General features: G+C 37.0%; 1 protein-coding gene across 1 annotated transcript in view; it reads left to right on the top strand.

The window, feature by feature from the left end:
• SLC9A3 (solute carrier family 9 member A3) overlaps positions 1 to 25,534 on the top strand; it is a 98,702-nt gene that overhangs the window by 13,858 nt on the left and 59,310 nt on the right. The window contains exons 3-6 of the mRNA XM_044065126.1: positions 12,904 to 12,982; positions 14,118 to 14,295; positions 16,423 to 16,643; positions 22,983 to 23,185. Coding sequence (XP_043921061.1) covers positions 12,904 to 12,982; positions 14,118 to 14,295; positions 16,423 to 16,643; positions 22,983 to 23,185 — 681 coding nt within the window. The remainder of the gene's footprint in view (positions 1 to 12,903; positions 12,983 to 14,117; positions 14,296 to 16,422; positions 16,644 to 22,982; positions 23,186 to 25,534) is intronic.

The following is a 25,534-nucleotide window of genomic DNA, read 5'->3' as shown; positions in this document are numbered from 1 at the left end:
GTTGGACTAGAAAGTTAGGGCTTGAGTAATGTTCCCAGTCTATATTCGGGTAGTTGAAGTCACCCAATATGATGGTGTTTGGAGATACATTTATACCCTCCAGTGTCTTCAGAAGGCTGTGTGGGGTTTCTGAGTTTGAGAGGGTGGCCTGTAGCATGTTACAATTTGTAGAGCAGTTTTGCCTATGGTTAGTTGCACCTGGATGGTTTCCGAAGCTTCGTGCGTTGCCACCAACCTGGAGGTGTGGGTATCCTTTATGAATATGGATACACCCCCTCCTTTTGTGGTGTGGTCCGGGTTTTGGGGCTGGAACGCATGATATGAGGTAAAACCTAATAGTGCCGGGGTGCTCACAGGAGCCTTGAACCAGGTTTCAGTTACAGCACAGACATCGATGTTCTCCATACTGAGAAGGGCCTCAAGTGTGTGCATTTTGAGATTTAGACTTCTGGCATTGAGCAGCATTACCCTCAGTTTCTTCCCATTTTTGTTTTCTAGGGTGGTAGGTTTAGAATTTGAGCCTTGCCTAAAAAAGGCACTATGGGGGTGGCAAGAGCCTTAGCCAATATCCGGAATCCCAGGGGTGACAGGTGCAAGCCGTCCCTTGCGAAGCAGCATGGCTTGTCAAGCATGTCATCCCAGGCAGACAGACACTGGATCCCCTTTGAATGACACCAGACATTAAGCCAATTGTTAAAGCTGATCATCTTGTCTCTATATGTGGCATGCAAACAGAAAAACAGCTATAATTTAATAAGCTAAGTTTATATATATATATATATATATATATATATATATATATATATATATATATATATATATATATATATATATATATATATATATATTTTTTTTTTTTTTTTATTTATGGCTGTAAGAAAACATTAAGGATTATAGCTCTGCAGTGAATATTAAAAGATTACCTGTTGTTGATACTAACTCACAAAGTGATCAAAGATGGCTGCAAAGCAAATTAAATGTGTACACTTGAACAAAATAAGTTCATTTCTCCATTTTATAAGTGCTTGCTATGCAAGACCTGTAAGAGCTCCTAAATAGCTGATACAGGTATAGATCGGATACCATATACATATGTGTGAACTCACCATGATACTAGTGTTTGATCAGTGTCTCTAACCTAACAGCCCTGACGTTAGACAACACCTGTATAAACTTGCATTGTGTTTTGCTGCCATCTAATAATTAACTGCTACATGTGACAGCATGAAAAACTGACTGATAGTTTCTGGATTGCTTTGTGGCTCTGTTAATTGCTGATAATTTTCTCCACTTATTTACTGAATTGCTATCCTCTCTTAATCAACTGCTCAAAGGTTCATAGGTTTATAGGGTGTTACTAGCCTAATGATCACAAGGGCACTTACAAGTCTAGCCTGGTCCCGAGTATCATACACATCTATATGGGGGGCATTATAGTAGAGAGGTAACTAAGGGATTTGTGTGGAGGGGGTGGTAATTAGGATAATACTTTTCTTATTGACAGCCTCTGCACATATGGGACATGGGGTCCAGACCATTGATGAGTTTATGATTTCCTGCCCAACTGTCAAGGTTTCATTTGAACAGGGTCAGGGATGAACTTTGTTTTACATGGATGATGAGTTGTTCTGAAAGATTCTCTGTGATCTGCTGACCTGCACTGCATATGAGTTGCTGATACCACTCTTTCATTGTTTAAAGATACTAGTAAAAGAATTAGTATCTTTTAGGATTATGTGTCAAAAGTGCCAGGTTGTGGTAGTTCCACTGCTTGTTGTTACTGCATAATAATTTCTCACCTATCTCTTTATTTCTTTTCTGCCTGTCTGACTTATTGACTTGCAGCTGTACTCACTCCTGTTTAATTAGTCCTCCCTATTTATGACTCTTCTAGGTGATTTTCCTGGGCATTTTTCGGGTTCTACTATTGACTTCATTTGTACCTTTTAAATGTCACTTCACCTTGTCATGCTGACTTGTGGCATGTCCCTGTCAGTTCGTTCACCATTACTCTACTTGCCTCTGCCACCTGCACACCAAGGAGGAGTTGCCTGGAAGTGACTGCAGGTTCTACAGCTCTCTAGCCCTGTGCCAGGAATACTACAGCTCCCCCCTTGCCTTGCTCACATGTTCTACTATGCCTACTGATCTCTCTACTACTCTGCTTACATTTCACAGTCTAAAAGTACTCTTAACCAGGGAGCCTAGACACTCAGCATTGCAACTGCTTCTCATGATTGCTTCTGTTCAGATCATGTCCTCAGGTCTTGCCTAGCTGACTACTGAAGAATACTCCATGACTGTTACTCCCGGAAAAAATAGACTAGTTCCATCTGCCCACCCACCAGCCTGCTAACATCAAGAGAACTACTACCTGAACTGTTAGCTCCCTCCTCCAACCACTCTCTTTTGCAGTGGCTTGCTGTTTCCTAACTCTTTCCTTTTTCTTGCAGCCACCTCTCTCCCGTCATGATATCATGGCAGTCACTATTTATATTTATTTATTTATTGTGTAACCCCATTTAGTATAAGTGCCACACTCCAGGGATGATTCAGGACGACTGTCTGGTTAAGTAACTAGAGTCACAATGTAGGTAAAATGGAGACTAGGGGAATCAAATTCAGGACCATTGGATAAAACTTATTCGTTTCTTAGAACTTTAACTGTTTATAATAAAGTAACATATTTAAAGGCCCTTAGCATTATAAACATGGCTTTAAGCCACCTTATAACCTTTGACATCCTCAAACCTAAAGGCTTTGATACCCATTTGTGATACGTAGTTGAAGACTTTTAAGGAAATTAAAACAACTTTTAGCTATGATAGATTTGTCGACTTCACTATAAACGTACATCCATTTGCAAAATTGCTAAAATGTTATACTTTGTATTCCTTCATAATGCTAATATACTAGAGGTATACCCCCAAACTTCTAGCGTTCCATCAGACAGCTGCAAGAGTTGGGCATACTAGTCAAAAGCATTCCATATCCCGGCAATCCAGATGGTTCAGGGAATGTAGAAGTTACTAGTGTTCAGTGATTAAAATACTAAAACACTGGGGGTACAACTGACATACAGTTTGTTTAAAAAATGAGTTGATAAATGAGCTAAGTGGTCAGCTAAGTTTCACCATTGGTATTTTCCTTTGAATGAATTCTCTATACACCCTCTATGTAGTTTCAGCTCTTGCATCCAAAGTCTGATTTCAATGTATTTTGAGGAAAGGGAAAAACCCTGGCATCCATGATCACGTCTGATAAATCTGCATTTCAGCAAAGTGCTGTTATTCTAATATCTGGCTGATGCATGTGGCAGAATACCGAACAGTGGTAAGAAGCAAACAAGTATATTACCACCGACAGCGATAAAGATACAAAAATCATATTGTTTAGTCAATATCACATAGGAACAGAAAATTATTGACACACAAACATATTTACAGAGAGAAAAGTGTAACAAATAAAATGCTCCTTTTGACTAGTACTAAAGGAAACAGGTCACTACAGTCATCATAATAGCAAAAATATAGTAAAGAGGACACAATGCTATCACTGACCTCCCACACCAGCACTTCTACTGATGATTACCACCAAAGATACATCTTTCTTTTTCCAGCTGGTCAGACTGATGACCAGTGATGAAAGTTATACTAACTGTTTCTCAGTATGGCTTTAGTAGAAATGCATCAGGGCTATAGAATCCTGTAAGTAGCAGCTCAGTCTGTGTTTAAGTAGCATTAGCTATTAAACTAATGTTTCAGTAAAATTATTGCTCCAGGACTTTTTTCTCATCAGTTCAAACTGATCTGCAAATGCTGTTATCTGTCTGCCTGCTTGTTAACTACCATATATTTTTTCCAGCAGTGGTGGTGGGGCTTAAAGTGCATGAGAGAAATAAGGCCAGTAATTCTTCATTGTGGACATTTAAACTGAAGCTACATGCTTCAGACAGAGGCTGCTCTCAGCGACAGAACTGATGTTAATTTTCTCTCTTGCCTCCTTTCTCTCCGAATTCCCCAATTTACACAAGATATTTCTTCTGTACCACTTGTACAGTACGAATCATTTATCTAAGATGACAAACCTCAGGACACAGATATCTAAAAATACCTCAAAATTCTCTAGAGGTTGCAGTGCATTGTAACAGATATGTAAAACACGGTTAGTATGGTTATCTCCCTTTCTTTATTCCTTTTACTATCTCAGTTGCTATGGCAATATAAGCATTCCCATCAATCTTAAAATTAGCAAATGCTATGTCACTTTTTTCTTCCCATTCCTAAATTCCAAGACCTGATTTTTTTATTTAATAAAGAAAACTTTTTAAGTCATGTGCAGTATTAAAAATGACCTACATATTGGAGTTTTCCATTCACACTTTCCCCGAAGCATTTCATCTGTAATAATGGTATTCATCACATACGTAAGGGGGGGAAGAAATCCCTAGCATAATTGTGCCCCCGTTTCTCTATCAGAACAAAGTAAGATGTAATTCTAAATCGCTAGCTTAATTAGAGATATTTATACAGGTGCAAGTGCTTTTGTTAACAGTTTTACACATTACTTCGAGTCTGCTACTGCAAAATTGTTATTGTTGGTAAAAGTAATGACATGACCTACGAACTCTACACACACACACACACACACACACACACACACACACACACACACACACACACACACACACACACACACACACATACACAAAGCTGTTAACTCTGTATGCATCTGTAAGTGTGTGAATATATGTGTGTGTGTATTACCTGCATACATGAACAAAAAGGAATACGAGTTTAGATGTTCAATGTTAGTAGGCCTTACACACCAACTGATAAATAGTGGGGCAAATGCTATTCATTTCTGAAATCTAAAATTTTAAAACTATGCACATGCACAGAGGACTAAACTCCATCAAATTACGTAAATGCAATTTCATGAAATAGCACACTTTTCATTTTTTTCTTTGCTTAATTTGTATACTCTTCCCCCTCTCTTCTCATGTGGCCACTATTTATTCTTCTAGACCATTCAATATTTTACAATATTTTTTCAAGTTTTGCAAACTTAATATATCGTAACTCGCCTTCCTTTTATAATCATTCTTTAGCGTCAGTTACTTCTGACATATTCTGTTGCATATGTGATATTCTGTGTGTTCCAAGGTCTTTGACTGTACACAAATCACTTTCCTTTTCTTCTAATATTGCTGGCATGTTTGGTTGTATACACAAGATGGTGTTCAACTAAATGAAACATTCACGTGGTCACACTTTAAAGAAATGTCTTTTCAAAGGTACTATCGGTGCCAAGTATTTTAGGAATGCAGAGGTAACCAGGATGACTATGACATTAAAATAATGTGGAAAAAACATGTTAACAAAAACAGGGCAATGAGAAGACTTAGGTAAACAAAGATGGCAGCAGGCGGGAAGGTGCGTGAATCGCAATGGAAGACTAAAGATGCTATCAGTAGTGACTAGTTTGAACCGGATCATGGCTCAGGGTACAAGTCAGAAGTTAAAAAAGGTTAATAGAACAGAAAGAGATCAGAGTTCAGGATAGACGACATGGGTAGGACGTCATATTAGGGGTTAGGCAAGATAGTGAGGAAGCTTCAGGCAGTGATACAAATCATAGAAGCAGACATAGTATGTGTGACAGAAAACTGGTTAGATGATATAAAGGATTGGGATATGGATATCCCAGGATATCAGTTATTCAAGTAATCAAAAGGACTAAATAAGGAAAGGGTTGTAGCCTACATTTGGCAGATCAAAAGTGTGAGGTACCTGAGGAAAGAGGAGCAGAGCAGGGAAGAGAAGAAGCACAAAAGCTGTCAAACTTAGTAGTATGCCAGTCAAACTACAGGAACAAAGGTGTGTGAACTGACAGACACATAATATATTAATACCCAGTGGTGAAACAGAATGGTTAAAGGCTTTGTCCTGAAAAAATAAGTTGTACTAATAGCAGACATTTATTTCTTAGAAGAAGGCATCCATTATGGCATCAAAAGTGGGAAGAAGAAACCATGGAGAAAATAGACCAAGAGGGATTCATTCAGCTGGTATAGGCTTGTACAAGGAAGGGTAAAGTATAAGGATAAGGAGCGTTGAAACCTAAAATTAAAAGTGTCATTGGCTAAAAGTGTTCTGGCTAAGAGGGATTGGTAGCCAAACAAATGAAACTGAGTGTGGAACTATGGAAAGACACACTATGTTTCGGTAGGGAAATTTTCTGTTTCCAAAATCAGTCATTGAGCCCAAATATAGGGAATGCACAGCCTGTGGATATAAATAAAGATAAAGAGGAAGATGAAAAAGCAATGAGAATAGGATAATGGGAAAAGTAACAAAGTAGGGAGAAGAAAGAGGCCAGTGTTGTTCAACAGTGAGGTTAAGGAGACATTCCGAACATGGCCAGTTAAAGAAGATTGCAGTGTGAATACAGGAATTTGAGGAACCAGGCAATAAGGCTAAATAAGTAAGAAAGGCAAAATAACATTTATAAAAAGCTGCAGCAGAATAAATAAAGAAGTAGAAGAGAAAAGATGTTTTAGATGCACAGGGGAAAGGAAGAAGGCTAACAGAAAGCTGCAGGAACTGATTAAGAAGTGGAAGAAATATAACAATATTTGGGGAAAATGAGGATAATGTCAGTATTTTTTTTTTTACTTCTGTCTTCACAACACAGAAGGATGGAAGAAGGAAGAATTCATTCCAGCCAGGAAGAACAAGTAAGGAGGATACCTGACAGATAGTTATACACCAAGGGAACCTGCAGAAAAGACAGGCAAGGAGCTAAGGGAAGAGAAGGTTCAGGGTCTTGTCAGTCTCGTCCCCTCTCAAATCGTATTGATCCTGGCAAGTGTACTTCCAGATTGATTACATATCTTTTCAATGATCAGTAAGCAGTAGCACGGTTCCCAAGACTGAAAGTGAGGTCATTGCGGTCCTGCTCCACAAGTGGTGAGTGAGAAATGACCTGGGAAGCTGCAAACTGCTAGGCCTGACCTCAATAGCAGGGAAGGTCAGGCACAAGATACTGCAGGAAAAGCTAGCTGTTTTCCTGGAGAACAACCTTCAGGATAAGTACCAACATAGTTTTGCTTAAATACCCTGCCTGCTTCAGTCTTATGACAAGGTTACCCTGGAGTTTGATAATGGAATCCCGGTCATTGTTGTATATCTTGATTTCAGTAAAGCCTTAGGCTCAGTCCCACACAGGAGTCTAATAGGTTGATTAGTAAGGATAATAGTGGGCGGGTGGTAGGAAACAAAGACTAGTAATTACAAGAACTCTCAAATAGAAAATATAAGTGGTTAGAGGGATTCCACAGACTTTGGTTCTAGGACCAGATATCTCTTCATGACATATCATGAGTGGCACTAAGAAAGAGACAATCCTATTTGTAAATGACAGTAAAACAGAAGAGGCAGTGGAGGATGGGAAAGCAAACCTTCAAAGAGACCTGTGGAGAGTGTCAGCGAGGGCTTGTAAGTGGAATCTATGGTTTAAAACAGGGACATAAAAATACAGCACCAGATATGATAAGTGACCTTAAAATAAAGCTAAGGAAAATGACCTTGATGTTGTAGTAGTAGCAGCAATTAACTACCACGTACAAGCTGAGGACAGATAGCTCCAATTGCCATACAAATATAAAACCCTGACTTGCATCTCTTCTCACTTCAGAATAGGCAAGAAGCAAGGAAGACGTGATATGAGTGCACAAGACACGTGGACTACAAGACAGTCAGCTGACATACAGCCCAAGAGGAAAGACATAGGAGGGAGGAGGTGACATGCCTTCCAAATAAATGGCACAAAGTTCAACTTAGACATTTGAAGGTACTTCCTAATGGAAATAGTAATGGATAAACAGATCAGGTTATCTGAGTGGGTCAATTGTAGGACTACAGAGTATTTCAAGAAGTCCTAGGGTGAGTAGTGAGCTAAGAAAAATGGTGTAGAAGATACTAATAAAGATATTAGTTAAACAAATATAAAGACCTAGTTAAATGACTTGTCCATTTCTTCCATTGCAATTAGATGCTGTAACATAATGCAAAGCAATTTAACAATGTTAAGTTTTTTTTGTGGCTAGCCTATGGTTGAGAAATTAAGCCACCCAGGCTTGCCTAGAATAAGCATCATGGTTCAGCCAATGACTAAGAATAAAATTAAAAAATGAAAAAACAAACAGTGTTCTTCTCCGCTTTGAACTACTTGACATCCCAGTAAGACAACAGTATATCCCACCCCCGATCTTCAATAACTGTCTAAAACTGGTTTCATGCACTATTCAACCATGCAAGCACACTGTCCACTACCTATGCACCTAGATCCTAATACCAACCATAGCCTTTGCTATGACAATAAATTAAAAGATTAGGGTTACAAGAGACAGAGGATTGGGGCTTCCACTATTCATAATCATAATCCAATCTTAAACTTTTTATTGATAAGGGAGATGCGTTAGGGATTGGTTAGGGCTAGATTAGGCCGAAACCTAACCCTATTGCTATCAGTAACACTGACACATTGACTAGTTGCTGTCACAGTTTTCTTAATTTTAGTTCTAAACTAACCATAATATACCTAAATTTTGAGTTTGAATGACGGAGTTGCATCACACTTGATTTTACAGATAATACTTCTGATTCATGGAATGCGATATGCATTCTTATAAAATTACATCAGATAGATATAACAATTTCAGTTGTGCTGTCTCTCTCCATGGAATTACAAGGAGACCAAATTACTGCGGTTTCTTAATTCTATTAGCCCCCTCTGGCAATAATAGAGGTTTAACTTTTTTAGCTTTTCTCTTTGATTTTTGTTGGTGGATATCTCTTCTTCTTTATAAAACACATTTGAATATTAGGTTTGAAAGACTAGGTTAATATATTGCTTTTGTTTAACTACAGAATTGTAGTTCCAATTATGCCATGCGATGGCTGAGGCATAAAGGTTGTTATTTGTGAAGCTCAGACTTACAAAGCTAGTTTTACACAACTGAACAGAACTTTATTGGCCCTTTATTGTAGTTGGGACAAATGACCCAATTACTTTGCATTAATAAAGTTGTAAAGGTCTTAAATGTAGCTATCCCTTCCCATGTTCATTGAATGACTGCCTCTGCCACAGAAGCCTCTATATAATGATTGGTGATGTGATGAATATTTCAAATAAAAATATTGTAAGAGTGCCGACATTTCAATAGGAAGCCAGAATAAGGTATATCTATTCACAGCCAAAGAGTATAACCAGCTTTTTTTGTAAGTGACCACCCTTGCATTCAAAATGCAAAAACTCAAGAGGCAGTAATAGTGAAGTAACCATGATTCAGAAGCAAAGAGTTTGCATGAGGAGAATTCCTCACTATGCCTTTTCCGGACTGAAAATGGCCACCAGCGTTAAGCCTTGATGCTGTTTTGAGTACTGCAAAAAACTGCTATTTACAGACTCTTGGTGTAAACAACACTGAACCCATCTGTCACTGCTTTTCTGCTCCAATTCTCTCTCTCTCTCTCTCTATATATATATATATATATATATATATATATATATATAAATATATATATATATATATATATATATTTGCTTTTTTCTCCCATTTTTGGTTTTTCTTGCCCTTTTTTGTCTTTTGTTTTGCTCCTGATCTTTTTTATCTCACTTTATCTGGCATTTCCTGTGCCATTTCATGGATACAAACATTAACTATCCCAACTTTCAGCAACATAATTTTAAAGTATAATATGATTTCTTTCTTAACAGTTAGTAATATCTGCTTCTTCTTCTTCTTCTTCTCATCAGCAATAGAAATTTGATCCTACAGTATACCTTTGCAGACCCTCTCTCTGCCATATTCAAGTTGTGACTGCCATCCCTATAACTGGCATCCTACATGCTAGTATCAATACTTTCAGCTTGGCTTATCATGCATTTTATTTGTTCCATATCGCACATTTTTATATTTGGGGATTACTGAGCATAATCTAGTAGAACACTTGTGATTTAGCCAAGTCTGATATTTTTCTTACTGTGCTAAATTCCTTATTATAACCTAGCCTTTATAGTAAATAGCTTCATCCAATGAACTTACCTTCCACACTGTGTGTGTGTGTGGAAGAAATGAGTGTTGTGGCTGGACGATATATTTCAGTATTGTGTGGCATGACATATTCAAATTGTTAGTAGTTCTACATAACAGCCAGAAGTCTAAAGAAAAAGTTTAATTATCAGTGGGCAACATTTCGAAGGAATGCTTTAAGCCTGATAAGTAGATCTGCACTGGAGAACTTGTGACAACTATTTGCCAATTATTTATTACACTTTTGAAACTGTGAATCTGCCTCCATTGTCCTCATTCTGCAGCATTTAACTATTACATACTGTAGAAACAGCCTGATAAACTTTTATTTTCCCAAGACGCAGTACGAACATCTGTGCCTTATTTTAGGATGACAGTGGGCTCGGGATGCTATTGCACATACTATAACTCACAGCTGCAAGGCTAAATGTCACAGCACACAATAATGACTAGTAGACCTATGCTTTACTGTTCCTTTCATGAATAAATAACATTACGAATCTTAGTTCGCAGCAATGACTGTGTCCAGAGAGAGCTCATATCAGTGACTGTGGAAGGAAAGCAACTCAGTCTATTCATCCATTTTTTTTTTACTTGTTTCAAGATACAGTGACTTGAACACTGTTACATTTAGCTTGGAGTTTCTCCTCTGATTGTGCATAAATGTGTTTAGGCAGCTGGGAGATTTGTGCAGTTAAGTTTTTTTTTTTGAATATGTAATTTACCCCTGTACCTGCACTTCATTCATTTTCCCCTGATTGGACTTGAGCTCATTTGTTCCCATGTACTGAGGATCCACGGAATTGGGGCAAGGGCTATCCAGGCAGCCATGCTGATGCTTTGTGCCCCTGTCAGCATCCCAGCAATGAGGGCATATATAATGGGCCCTAGCATCTCCCCTGGACAAAAGATGAGTGACCTGTATCACCATATATATCACTATACCATCCCCATACAAGCGAACAGCCTGATGTACCCAAGATGATGACCGGTATCTAAGTAACTATTTCCATTTATTAACCCACTCCAGGGCCATACCTGCATCACCATACCTCCTCCTTACCTACAGGATAGGCATTCTCCGCTCTCTCTCTACATTAACTCCAGCAGATGCCCAAGCAGCTATTCCATCTCAGGCTGCCTAGGGTGTAGGCATGGGTTTATTCTTCTACTCCAGCTGAGCTGGCTGATTTTTGAGGACTTTTGGTCATATGGTGATGGTTCAAAGAAGTGCATACCAGGCAAACATTATATCACTGCAATTTAGTGATAGCAAAGAGTTATGGTGCCTTTTTCTATGAAGAAATATGAACATAGGACAATATTAGACAATTTCAGCCGTCATATTTGATGTTTACTTGAATGCTTGCAGACGTCTGTGCTTAACATTTGCAGACTATTAGTATTAGTATTTTTAATCTTTAATTGCGTACCTTGAATTAATTATTCATTTATTCTTTATTGACCTATATTATTATTTACTGTGTTAAATGTAATTGTATTCATTTGTTTTATTCATTTACTTACTGTAATTACTGTTCAGGCCTGTAAAAGGTCCAATGCAACCCTATGCTGGAAAACAAATTTAAAATATATCAACGAGCAAATAAATAAATAAACAGGTTCAATTGTACATACCCATGTGCATACACCTGCTGCACCCCCCCCCCCCCACAAACAGAAAAATCAAGGCTCCACTATGAAAACTAGAAATTAGACTCCCCCAAACATGCCACCATAGGCAAACTTCACCAAAGCACTCCAACAGAAAGTTCAGGGAAGAAAAGTAAAACCTTTTTCATAGGCAAAACCCCACTTTCTGTGTTGCCATGTGGAGACTTTACCCCTATACCCCAATGTATATAATTAACCCCTGAAAAAAGAGAAACCTGATGTTAAGGGTGAACCATTGCTCCCATTACAATCTCACAGTACAGCCCAAACAATGTTAAAGTATTCTTTGAGGCATTGCTTTGGGGAATGGCCTTGGGTGCTGCATTTACTAGGGTGGTACATTTGAACAGATGCAAAGATACACAGTCACACTCATGTACACAAATACACAAGCACATTAACATACTTGTGCCTGCATGCACATATACAAACATCATGTTCACACATAACACAGAAAAGCGCTCATCTGTTTGTTTGCTTTATTTGCTTATTGGGGTCGAGAACTAATCTGAATGCACCATGATCAGACTCATCCTGTGATTGCAAGGTTGCAAATAAACAATTGTCATGCATACTGTCAAGTTATGTACAGATTTAGCTTATCAGTTTGTGAAAAATGAACAACTTGGAGATACTAGAGACGAGCAAGTGAGAGAGCACAGCTTAACAACAGGAGTTCTAACAATACAAATCTGCAAATATCTTGAAGTGCAGTTGATGCTTTCATTATACATAGAGGTGTAAAGAGAAAAAAGTATAGACTGGATAACTATCCGGAAAAATAAGGAACTGAAGTGAACTGTATGTAATATTATGTTTATATTCATTTTTGAATGAAGAATTAGCATTACTCAAAGTTATGTCATTTAAGTAAATTTTCTACTGCAGCTGTTGCTTTTAAGGTTAACAATATCCAGACATAATCAAATCCCACACTGACTCATGTCACGTGCCAAAACAGTGGTCTTGCTTGTTAACTATGCTGTTTTCTGGGCAGGTATGTTTTCATGTTTGTGCTATTTTTTCAGGCAATAAGTGTTTTGTTAATGCACTTCGAAGTAAAAATATTTTAGTGCAAAGCTGCTTTCCTTACAAGGTGACAATAAAACGCTGTTCCATTTCCTTCTCAGGTGTTGTACAATGTATTTGATTCCTTTGTTGCAATTGGGGGAGAAAACGTTACAGGAGAAGACTGTGTCAAAGGCGTAGGTATGTTACGAGTTCCCAGATTAAGACGATACTTAATATGCAGTGGATGTTGGCAAATGATATATATAGTAGATCTGTAGACTGCCTAATCAGAATGAAAGAAAGTAGATTTTGCATCATGTAAGCTTAGATTTGTTCTTACTATTGTTACGTCTGTTGCTTGCTGATGCCCAGACAGTTTATTGGTCTGTCTTCACATTCATTTCCTTCACAGGACAACAGCTGACTAAGAAGGACATGTTTAAACACCTTAATATTATACAAAACAATGGAAACAAACTCTGCAAGATGTGAATTTTTATTTTGTCAAAAACATGAAGTTCCTTCTTTGCAGTGGTTGTTGGTATGGTTTGCCCTGAAAATTCTTTTGGTAGACGAAAAGGTGGCAACTCTATAAGACAGCCATTAGGCTTTTAATTTTAGTGCAATACTGTTATTGCACAGTCTGTTTACTTCCTGCTCCCACTGTCAATGCACAAATCAACATTATGAAAATCTGCCTGCTATGATGCCTGTATCCAACAACCACTGCTACACCATACACAAAATTAATCAATTTTACAAGTCACCAGTGGACTTTACATTGTTCTTTTACTTATAATCAAATATTCTGTGGTCCTTTGTCCAAGAAATGGGAATCTGCATTTATAAGTGCATTGCTATAAATGTGTCACATAACAGAAGGGATAAGAGTTCCTACTGTAATCAATGGTCCTCTTTTCTTTTTTCCTGCAGTCACTACTTCCTGAAGCGTTTAGTCAAAGTGGCCTCTGTTTTTGATTCCATATAATAACAATGTAAACATCAGACATTTTGGTCTTTCATAAAATGACTAAAGGAAAATCTTCCAAAAGAGCAAATCAGTCAACTAGTAGATATGAACTAAATTGCACCCACTCCCCAAAAAGCATTGACTGTTAAATATCATGCCTTATTTCAGTAAATTACTACTCTTCAACTAATGTATTTTTGTCCATCTTTTTTCCATTTTTGCATTGTAGAAACCATTATTTATTGAGATTATTACTAACAATTTTAAATATGTGCAATGGTTTGTTATTCAAAGTTTTTGTGGTTTTGTTTTGTGGAATCTGAGAAAATTCCGGGCAATAATACACTGTTCTTTTCTGTTTAGTATCGTTCTTTGTTGTCAGTTTGGGAGGAACTTTAATTGGCATTATCTTTGCCTTCCTTCTCTGCCTTGTCACACGCTTCACAAAGCATGTAAGGATCATCGAACCTGGTTTTGTATTCGTCATTGCCTACCTGTCATACCTTACTTCAGAAATGCTGTCGCTGTCTGCTATTTTAGCGTAAGTTTCATAACGAAGAGTCTATATGTTTGCAAATAAAGTAAATGAAAGGACTGAGGCAATATCTTCCATAAATGAACATAAGAAACTATGTTGCAAATTATTGTAATGTTGCAAATTATTGTAATGTTTTTTTCTCATTTGCATAATTTGTCATATTGACGTATGGTTATCCACAGGTAAAATAATACCTATCCAGTCTGAATGCTTCAGAAATGCAGTAGTAAGACTGGCATTTCTTTTGGGAGGGATTCCAAGACTTTCATCTTAACTGGTAACAAGGAAGTGAAATCCACCCAGTCATATTTTGTCTTCTTTTTCAAGTGTTTAATTGACAGAATTATTTGAACTATTGTATTCATATAATCTTTAAAAATGTTTCTACTATGACTTGTTGAAACTCAGTGCACTGAAAATCAGAATATCCAAACTGCATTTGCGAAAAAAAAATGTCCAAAAAAAAAAAAAACTTTTTCAAAAGCCCCCCTGCCCCCCCAATGTGGGGGCCAGTCCCCCCCCCCAAACTTTTATATATGTATATATGTATGTATATATATATATATATATATATATATATATATATATATATATATCTACCAACTCCAGAGTTGTACCAAATTGAAGAATGGGGAATTTTTCCCAAAAAGAGCATGACTGCTAGCAGAACTCTTCGACAGTGATTTCTTATGGAGGAACTCCAATCGTCAGCTAGTTGGCCATCGGCAACTGAAGCTGGAGAGTTCCATCTTCATCCACCTGTAGAGTACCCTTTAGAAACTAGGTGGCAGTTGAAATGGCTAAGTTTGGTTGAACACAGTGAATGCATTTCAGTTATACTATGCTTTAAATGATATAGGCAAACAAGATGTTCTATAATATATCCTTAGGTAACAGCAGGGAAACAACAAAGACACCATGCTGCTAGTGTAGGGTGCAGTTAATATTATTTAATTAAGTAAATTTAATATGCCTTTTCCTAGGACCATGGGCATGGTTGCCAAGTATATAGTGCAGGTTACTTGGGTCTGAATTTTGGCCTGAATAACAGAAGGCTGACTTCTGGGGAATGGTGCTAAAGATTCCGTGATTAAAGACCTGTTTGCTTGAGGGCTAGAGTCTCCACCTTGTTTCATGGTTTAAATACGTTGTAAGACAGATAAGTGGATTCACATTTGCACTTGCTTGCACTGGTTTGTGGAAACATATATGTAAAATCACTTTGCAATGCCATGATTGTGTCTCAGGAACAGATGGCAGCAGAACAAGTGAAAATCCCTTCTATCCATTCTCTGAAAAGTTACCCTTCATTGGGTCTGCATGAAATTTGGAGCTATACACAAAGGGGCAATCATAAAACAACCAGTATACCTGACACAGCTCAAGGCGCACACAAATTCTAGCATGTTAAGATAATTAAATATATTCTGGTTGCCAGAGTTGCACATTAAACATTTTTGTGAATGACAGTAAGAGCATATACCACATCTGTTTTAAAAAAATCGATGACAGTACATAGTCCCACAGAGTATTAGCTGAATTACTAGTTATGCCATGGGGCTTGTGGGCTTTATACAAACACACACACACAAACACACACACATATATGTGTGTGTGTGTGTGTGTGTGTGTGTGTGTGTGTGTGTGTGTGTGTGTGTGTGTGTGTGTGTGAGTGTGTATGTATATATATATATATATATATATATATATATATATATATATATTTATATAGATAACAACCTTAAACTTTATTAAAAGTAAGCACATCAAATAGTTACCTATTACAGATGCATGACACTTAGTTTAGGTAAAAGCCAGGTATATACTCTGTCTTTTGTTTAGATATAGATGGAAAATGGTTTGTTTGATACCTTTTGTATTAATGCCATGAATTTTGACCCACTGATTTTAAACCTGTGTCCTGGTTCATGACTGAGAAGGGTCCATAGGATTATATAATTACTCTGTAATACATATCTGCATAAAAATCATTTGCTAGTAATATGTGTAGTACCATGACCTGGTTAACAAAATGATTTTTGGTTATACTCAAGGTGAATAAATTGCAAATGACTACTGCAGCCATTACAGGTATTAGTGAGCCTTTTTCCTGTGTATTTTATATTCCAGTATTACATTCTGCGGTATTTGCTGCCAGAAATATGTTGCTGCTAATGTATCGGAACAGTCTAGTACCACTGTGAGGTACACAATGAAAATGCTGGCCAGTGGCGCTGAAACCATTATCTTCATGTTCCTCGGAATTTCTGCCGTCGATCCAAACATCTGGACATGGAATACTGCCTTCATCCTGCTAACTTTACTCTTCATAAGTGTATACAGAGTGATAGGTAAGCGGAGTCACTAAACAATTTTATACCGAAATGATTTATTGAAATATTTCAAAAGAATGCATATATTTATTTGTCTTCTCTTAACAGGGTGAGTGGGTTGGCCTGAAGACCCTTTTCAGCCACAATTCAAGCTACATTGCATGTATTATTTCTTTTACAAAAAAGACAAAAATAACTATTTAAAAATATTTACAGAGATATAACAAAAGTAAAAAATATACATACATAATTGTATATTTTCAGCAAATAAAAATACACAAACATTAAGAATTTTGTCAAAACATTAAAAATAAAGAATACATAGAAATAATTATGCATAATGAAATATTCATAATTCATGAAGCATTTTCTCAAGTGTAAAATATGCTGAGAAATTCTTGATGCACTACTTACTACCAATATAACAACACAGACAAGTATAAAATAAGCAACTGAAAGAACAGCAAAAGAGTGAAGAGCGTTAGGGTTGAAGTCAGGATGAACTGAAATGATGTATGTTTAAAGGTGAGACAAAAAGGACAGATGAATACGTAAATATGTAAACTGGGAGATATCGAGATGATACGATTTTAAGAGGGGAAATACATCATTGCGGATGGGAAACGAGAAGTCCTAATACGGGCAGTAGGATTAAGATTAACTGTGGCTACAACCTACCTACCTACCTATGAACCTATGAACTAGAAGAGTTTACAGTGCCAACATCAGTAGAAGGGTGGATTTTACCCTAAAGGAAACTGGGATAGGCTGGTTTTCATTTTTTGGTGTGCTAAGTTCTGGATAACAGAAAAAGTATTTGTACAAGTCTCTTTTAGAGTGACTAATATAAAATGTGTGTGTCAGTGGGTGGGGGGGGGGGGCAAAGTGTGGTTACACCATGTTTTGTGTATCAAGTTTTAGATTCTTAATGGGTAGTGGCATAATCAGTTGGAAAGCTACTAAGATGGGGGGGGGGGGGCAAAAGACTAGAAAGAGTAGTTTGCAGAAGAAATAAATGAGATAATAACCAATGAATCAGGGTACAGTAATCAAGATGAGAGTCACTCAGACATGTTAATGAAACAACAAACTTTCTTGTAAAGAAGAAGTATTATATGTATTGAGAGTTTTCAAGGGGAAGAATATATTCTAATTTTGGAATACATTCTGGAAACCAGGTAAAATACTACAGACCAGTTCTGCGCCTAATGTTCAGTCAAAAATTGAAACAAAGCATTTCTCTGAATTCTTAATTTATAAATTAGGCTTAGACATTCCAAGCACAGAACACCACCTGCAAGCCTCACTTTAAGATGATTAGCTTTGAGGTCATGCTTTCTCAAGGGAAAACAGTGTGGTGATCGTGCAGAAATGTCACTTGAGTCAATTCAGGCCAGCTGAGTAATCTTTACAAAGTGGCCTACAAGTAAACAAATGTGTTACATTCCCCAAAATGTCAGTCTTTCTGTATGGTCCCTTTATTTAGTATAACATCAGGTATTTAATACATGCACTGTTCCAGAAAATGGGGATTAGATTATTACAAAAAACTAAATTCTAAATTTAAGTACACTTATGACTGGTTTCTCTGTGGGATGATATTTGCTTCTAGTGCTGATTTGTTCCAGACTTTGATTATCATCCCAATTAGATTTATTTGTATTTAATTATAATATATGGCTGAATGCTGTTCTCTTATAACATTGCTCTCACACATCATTTGGCTTGTTACACTGCTTTGTCAGTATAGGCAGGACAGATTAATGTTCTTGACAGGCTGAGCAGATACCAGCATTCATATATGCATTATGCAAGTTATGAGTATGCTTTCATCCTCCATTATCATCAGGCTTTCATATTGCAACATTTGGTATTTTATGTCTTAATTTTCCCAAGTTTTTATATGTGTTCCTAATATGCTAGTCATTGTCATCTTTTCTATGGTTGATGTAGTCACCAAGAAATGATGTGGAATAGAAGCAAGTTGTTTATTTGTGGAATTCCAGTGTTCACTGAGAGGGTCACTGCTACAGCAGTATTCATACTTTATGGCAGGTAGCCACTGATGGATATCAGCCCGACTGACCAGACTCCCAGAGCTTTGGAGGACCTACACATGGGTTGTTATCCTGTTTATGCCAGAGATCTTAGACTGATGTAGGGTCGAAAGAAAAGAACAGCCTGTGCCATTGGGCATTCTTTTTACTGTGTTCCACTTTTTCATTTATCAGTACATAGTGAAGAATCCAGTTTCTAGTCATCTAGAGAGATAAGTACCCTCTTGGGGAATTTAATTCCTTTATGGCTTTTCATGGCAGACCAGGTTGCAGTCCTGTCTATGACTGGCCATAGACAGACAGACTGCAGTCTACTGCCTCCTGTTAAATGCTAGCAAGTAGTGCAGGCTGAAAAATGCATAGAGAATGTCTTGCCTCCTATTTTTATTGATGGGATGTCAAGCCCACTGTCTTCTGTTCCTTTTTTGTCTAAGCCCACCCTCCCAAGAATTATAGGGACCACAGTCTTAGATCAGAAGTCAGGTTCGGGAATGACTGCACTCCTTCTGCCTACCTCAGCAATTCCCAAATGTATATTTTTTTCTGAAGAATAGATTCTCAGGTGGCAAAGGACTAATGTTCACCCTCTCCCAGCTAAAGCCCTTCCTAAAAAAAAAGAGCTCCCTAGCCAGAAAAGTAGCAGACTCCAACATAAGGGATGACAACGATATTAATTTTGCAAATACAAATTCATTTACCATTGGGATATGCAACTGATGATGAAGAAACTCTGTCATTTGACCCTGTGCCCAATGACATTCTCCTACAGGGGAAAACAACCTTATAAGGGATCATTTAAATGGTTCCAAATAATGTTTGAAATCTCATACAAATTGCAAAGACCTGTTGGGCATTAATCAGCCAAAACCTCTAGCCATGCACCTAGTCTTCCAGGCATTGAAACACCCCCTTGTGGCTGTATCCTCAGATCCAGATTTTCAAACCACAGAGCTTGAGAAGCCTGACCACTTTACAGGGAACAGAATAATGCTAAACTTTTTTTATAATTTTTATTTAATTATTTTATTTATCATTTGTTGATCAGTAAAGTCCAACTAAGACAGAGTCTATTTTCAGCGGAGGCCTAGGGAGAAACACTCCAGATGCATGTTTTTGGATTGTGGGAGGAAACCGGAGTACCCAGAGGAAATCCACGTGAATGCAGGGAGAACTTGCAAACTCCATACAGAAGGCACACCAGCTGAGAATTGAACTAGAGAACCTCTTGCTGTAAGGTGAAAACGTTAACCGCTGCACCACTGCGCCACCCAAAAAACTCAATAGCCAATCCAGCACAGCAGTCACAGTGCTCAGTTCAGGGAGGGGTGTGGGACTGGTGCCTGGTAATAATACTTAATAAATGACAGAGTTCAAGGTGTTAAACCATTCTGCAGTACTGAGAATTACAGCCAATAACTGCCAGACCTACATGTTGTAGTATTAGGGCACGTTTAAGCGAATGGTGGAAATGGTACAATCCATAGTGGACTTTACTGTTAGACTAAAATTGTCCAGCCTGATTTTGACTTCTAACAAGGTGGGAAAACATGGCATTATATGTGGATATGATGCCAAAGATGCACCTGCCAGGACTGCAATGACTAAAGTTATTCTCAGAAGACTTGTTATCATAGGATTCATCTCCTCCCTGAGTATGTGAAATATTAAGATTTTTGATTCCCCCTTGATATATGTAAGCTCCTCAGTGTTTTTAAAGAAACCAGTGGAAAGGGGAAGGGCATTACAGACAGCAGGGTCTTTTTTATCTAATTATTACAATATTATAGCAGGAATTAAACCATAAAAATGTCCAATGTAGTGGAAGTAAATGAGGGCTGCACAATTCAAGAAGGTCAGTTGGGAAAGGAGTAAAAGTTAGGAAGCACCAAGGGAGAAGGAAGGGGTGTGTGTCTCACCACTCTCAGAAATTCACCCCCAATCATAACTGCCAGCCATATACTCTCTTGCCACTCCCATTTTATATCTGGAAGTTCAGATTATTCAAAAGCAATGGCATTTTCTTATTTCAGAAACTTCTATTCTTCACAGTGCTGGAGGGAAGGGAATATTCTACTTCTTCTTTTGTCCCAGACCCCCCCCCCCTTCGTTGCATAAAATAACAACTTCAAGGTATCACCCTTTGCCACCTATCTTCTGATTTATTGGGAATGATGCACATGCCTTACAGCCTCCATCAAGTAACACTCCTTTGGTGCTTAAAGCTATTTTTCCCACTGATGTTTCCCAGTTGCTGTCTAGATGATCCACAGGGAGCTATGACCTCTGAACTGGAGTAAAAAATGATAAAGACTGGGTCACTGTTCAAGATACATGTTTATCTTCCCAGCAGCATTTTCTTCTACATAATGACTGCTGAGAGGAAAAAAAATGAATCTTCTAAAATTTACCTGGCAAATATGCAAAGATAAATATACAAAGGAATATTTTAGGGAACCAGAATGGTACAAGACCATATAAGAAGGAAAAAATATTCATACAAAATTATAACTGTTTCAAATAAATATGTGAGGGCAGCATTATTTTTGCATAGTCAATTAGTTAATATGTTTTTGATAAAGAGTTTGATTTCATGAGAATATTACTTACTTATTTTGATTTAAATAGACATATAAGAGGTTGTAACTGAATGCATCTGATGAAGGGCACAGTTAGCTCTCTGTAAAATATATCTACACTTTTACTTATATATTCTGCTACACTATAAAATATAATACCAGAACACATTACTCTACTGGTAGAGTGGTATACCACTTATGAGCAAGCACTGCCTTTAAATATATTATTGTTTTTTTTTTTAAATGTATTTTTAAGAAGAAAACACAAAAGCAGTATTCAGCAAAGAAAAAACATCAGATATACATAAATATAACAATTCTTAAATAATATCAAATAGCTGTAAGTTATAAAGAGTCATGAAATTATGCCAAAAACAATAATTATACTAAAAACAAACTGTCTAGTTTTTTTTAATTCTCCAACAATTTATTTAGTTTTTGCCATTTTTAAATTCCTTGAACTGTGGCACTGACTCCTTCATCCAATGCAGTGAAATAACTTTCTTCGGAGGAGCTAGAAGATCCCATAGTAATGAAAAATCATTTAAATGAATAAAATCTGGAACTGGAGCATAAGTTAAAATTAAGAATTCTGATAATATACATCTTTCTGACCATAAGGCTTTAAGGAATTCCTTTAAGTCATACAAACATGTCTTGTTTTTATCACAACCATACAATATACGATACCAATTTGCCTTTAATTGCTTTTTACATCTCCAATAAAAACTACATAAAATAAAAATGATAGAAAAATATCCACAGTAGCAATTAATACTATACTGTTTTAAGCAATAAAACAATGCTTGTATTTTTTTTTTTTGTTAATGTAGCTCTTTGCTGGAATTTGCACACCTGTTCCATTATATTATTTGATAATATATTGCCAGCATAAGCAAACCCAGTGAACTATTATGACCTGGTCAACATGTGTAACTGTTATGTGCATTAGGTTTACTATTAGAATGTCGAATCAAACTCCATCGACTGTACTGTTGTCGAACATGGAAGTTCAAAATCAGTAAAATCGAAGACCAAAAGCCAACCTAGGAACGGGTTTTAACATGGGCTGAGATAGGGGAGAGGTCTGTAGTTTGGCAATAACACTGAACACCTATCTCGACCCCATGTTAAAACTGTTCCTAGGTTGGCTTTCGGTCTTCGATATTACCGTTTTCGAACTACCGTGTTTGACAACAGTATAATCGACGGAGTTTGCTTCGACATTCTAATAGTAAACTGTGCATTAATTTGTTATGTTTTGCATCACCTGTGCAAGTCTACTTTTTCATAATACTCTATCCTGACATTCTTCTAAATGTGTGACTGCATGACATTCAATGTGTTTTAGTCATTTTATTTGACTCCTATATTTGCTTATCTGCTGAATGCTGTAAAACCCTGCCGCAAGGCATATGCCTGAAATATGTCTTTGAACCAGTGTACTTATCTGGTTAAAAAACATTAATTACTTAATTCATTCATTCATTCATTCATGGTAACCAAATTTTTCTAAATGTGTGACTGCATGACATTCAATGTGTTCTATTCATGTTATTTGATTCATGTTATTTGCTGAATGCTGTAAAACCCTGCCACAAGGCATATGCCTAAAACCTGTCTTTGAACCAGTATACTTATCTGGTTAAAAAACAGTAATTAATTGTTTAATGAATCAATTAATTCATTCATTAATGCTAACCATTATAAAACTTCTACTTTAGGTGTCATCTTGCAGACATGGCTCTTAAACCGGTACAGAATGGTGCAGTTAGAAATAGTAGACCAGGTGGTGATGATGTACGGTGGCCTGCGTGGTGCTGTTGCCTTTGGACTAGTAGCACTTCTGGATCAAAATAAAGTAAAAGAAAAAAATCTCTTTATGAGCACAACTATCATTGTGGTGTACTTTACCGTTATACTCCAGGTAATTGACATTGTTCATGTCTTCATCTGTGTGCTTTATTGTCATGTCTAGGTACTTCGCATCACTATTTTCTTAATCCCAGTAAAGTTGTAAATGGAAGACAATAAACTAAATTTCCTATCAGAAAAAAAACAGACATTCTCATTCCACAACGTTTTAATGTAAGACAAATAAGAAGTTTTTGCTGTAGTCATACGTGATGTCAAAGCAAAATGCATTGATTCCTGATTAATCAGTTTCATTAAGCTGAGAAAGGCTGTTTTTCACTGAAAACAACCCCTTTAAAAATAAATACATAAATATAATATACTGTGTGTGGTTAAAACAAGGAAGCTTTTATTTTATACAGTGGAACAACTGCCGCAGTCATATGTGCTTCTTAAGCTTGAATATATAACAACATTATATAGCAACGTCACTCTATAAGTATATTCCTAAGTGTAAAATAAGAAACTGGGAGTTTTAGGAAACCAGGCATTATTATTACAGGATATTGTTACCTTATGATAATTTCAGGATCTGAGTTTAGAGAACTTATTGAATTTGAGATGTACTTTTATTTCCTCGTGCTAGAAAATTAGTACTAGAGGAAAGGAGAGAAGAAAAGGCAAATTTCACAACACTAACAATGATACCTTAGGGCATTATTCATTAGATATTTCATTACCAGCTTGTTATTCGTGCTCCAAGGTTGTGAGGTATTCAGTTGTACAAAATGTGGGCAACATACATAACAAGATAACTGTGGGTCATCCTAAATAAAACAAAAAAATTTAATATATCTTAGTAAAGTTTTCAGACAACTGCATACTGGGGGTTGTTGTTGTCACCCTCTGACACCCAAACCCTCCAGAGTGAGCTGTCCCTATTAAACTCTTGGTGTACTAAAAATGAGCTCAAACAAAATGCTTAAAAGTGTGGTATCTTTACATTTGCCAGACAACCCCTCCCCCTTGTATAGACTGTGAAACAAAAAATGTAGGTAGGGTTCTAGGAACTTCAGTTGATAACTCCCTCTGCTTTGACAATCATGTGACAATAGTTGTTGGGAAATCATTTTAGAACAGCTAATTGCTAAATGAAGATCATGAAAGTTGAAATGATCAGATCAATTATCCAGTACACCATCCACTTCAGGGTGTAGCTCTCTAAACATATCAAACAGTTAAAAAAGATCCAAAAGATTCCTATTCAAAAAAGTCATTTGCCTAAAGCTCTGAACTAGCAAGAGAGGCTGGAAGGTCTATCCCTTTATTTGGTGTCTTATACACTTTTGAGGGAAAACCTCCATCTCACTTACAGTGTCATTACTGACTCAGTTGTCCTGGACCTCCTGTATCTCCTCAAGTCAAATATTGCCACCAGTACTAGAAAAAAGGTCCTAAATATTCACCAAAAGATAATTACAAGACACTGGAGAGACATGTTTATAGCCCTGCATCTCCCAAACCTGTGAAATACATTTTCTTTAAACATAATCTAGATGACCGTATGGGTGGACATGAATTTAATCCAGAATTGGCTGGTATGACTCTCCTGGAGAAAAGTAGTATGGCATAACAGAGGGCATGAATGACCATTTATGTATAAGACTAAGTGGCCTTGGCATATCCATGAAATCTTTGAAACTTTAGCACAGACCTCTCAATACTGTATTTCCAATGGAAATGTTTGGAAACAGGGCTCATGGAAAAGCAATTTCTAATACCTTGCCTGTGTTCAGGAATATGTATCCTTACTTTATACTTCATGTACAGAAAATCAACTGCTGCTACCACTTTTGTCATGGCAGACAGTGCTCGTCTGTCACTCCTAATTTTACCATATGGCAGGTTCTTGATGATGCAAGAGTTCCATAATGTAACTCAAGAGATACTGGGGACAATAGAGGCCAGGGATTATCAGATGGCTCTGTTGCAAGAGGCATATCATGAAGCAGGGCTTAACTCCAAAATGAAATTGTTGGACCAAAGGCATCACCATCTTCAAAGATGATATGGCAATAGACAGGTGGTATACATTGTTATAAGATATGCCCATTTGTGTAAATATCTCCATGACAATCAGGAAGTACTGGTATATACTTTTGAGTGATGGGATTTTATCCACAACCCGTAAAGATATGCTTAACCTCATTTGTAGAAACTTCCCAATCATTAGAAAAATATGGTGCACTCTGCTATCTATAGCTCTGAAATAAAAAATAGGTCTGTGTTTTGGAACAGTGCTCTGGGTACTCAGTGTGTTCAAAGAAATACCTCACATGTCTATTATATTAATAGATCCACTTGAGTAAGTAGACTGGAAATTAGCTGCCATAAATCCCAAGTCATCTATGCACTACAATGT

This window comes from Protopterus annectens, chromosome 3.part0 (assembly GCF_019279795.1).
Source record: "Protopterus annectens isolate FY-2018-M chromosome 3.part0, PAN1.0, whole genome shotgun sequence".
NCBI classification, from domain to species: Eukaryota; Metazoa; Chordata; order Ceratodontiformes; family Protopteridae; genus Protopterus; species Protopterus annectens.
This window is presented reverse-complemented; position numbering and strand designations above follow the sequence as displayed.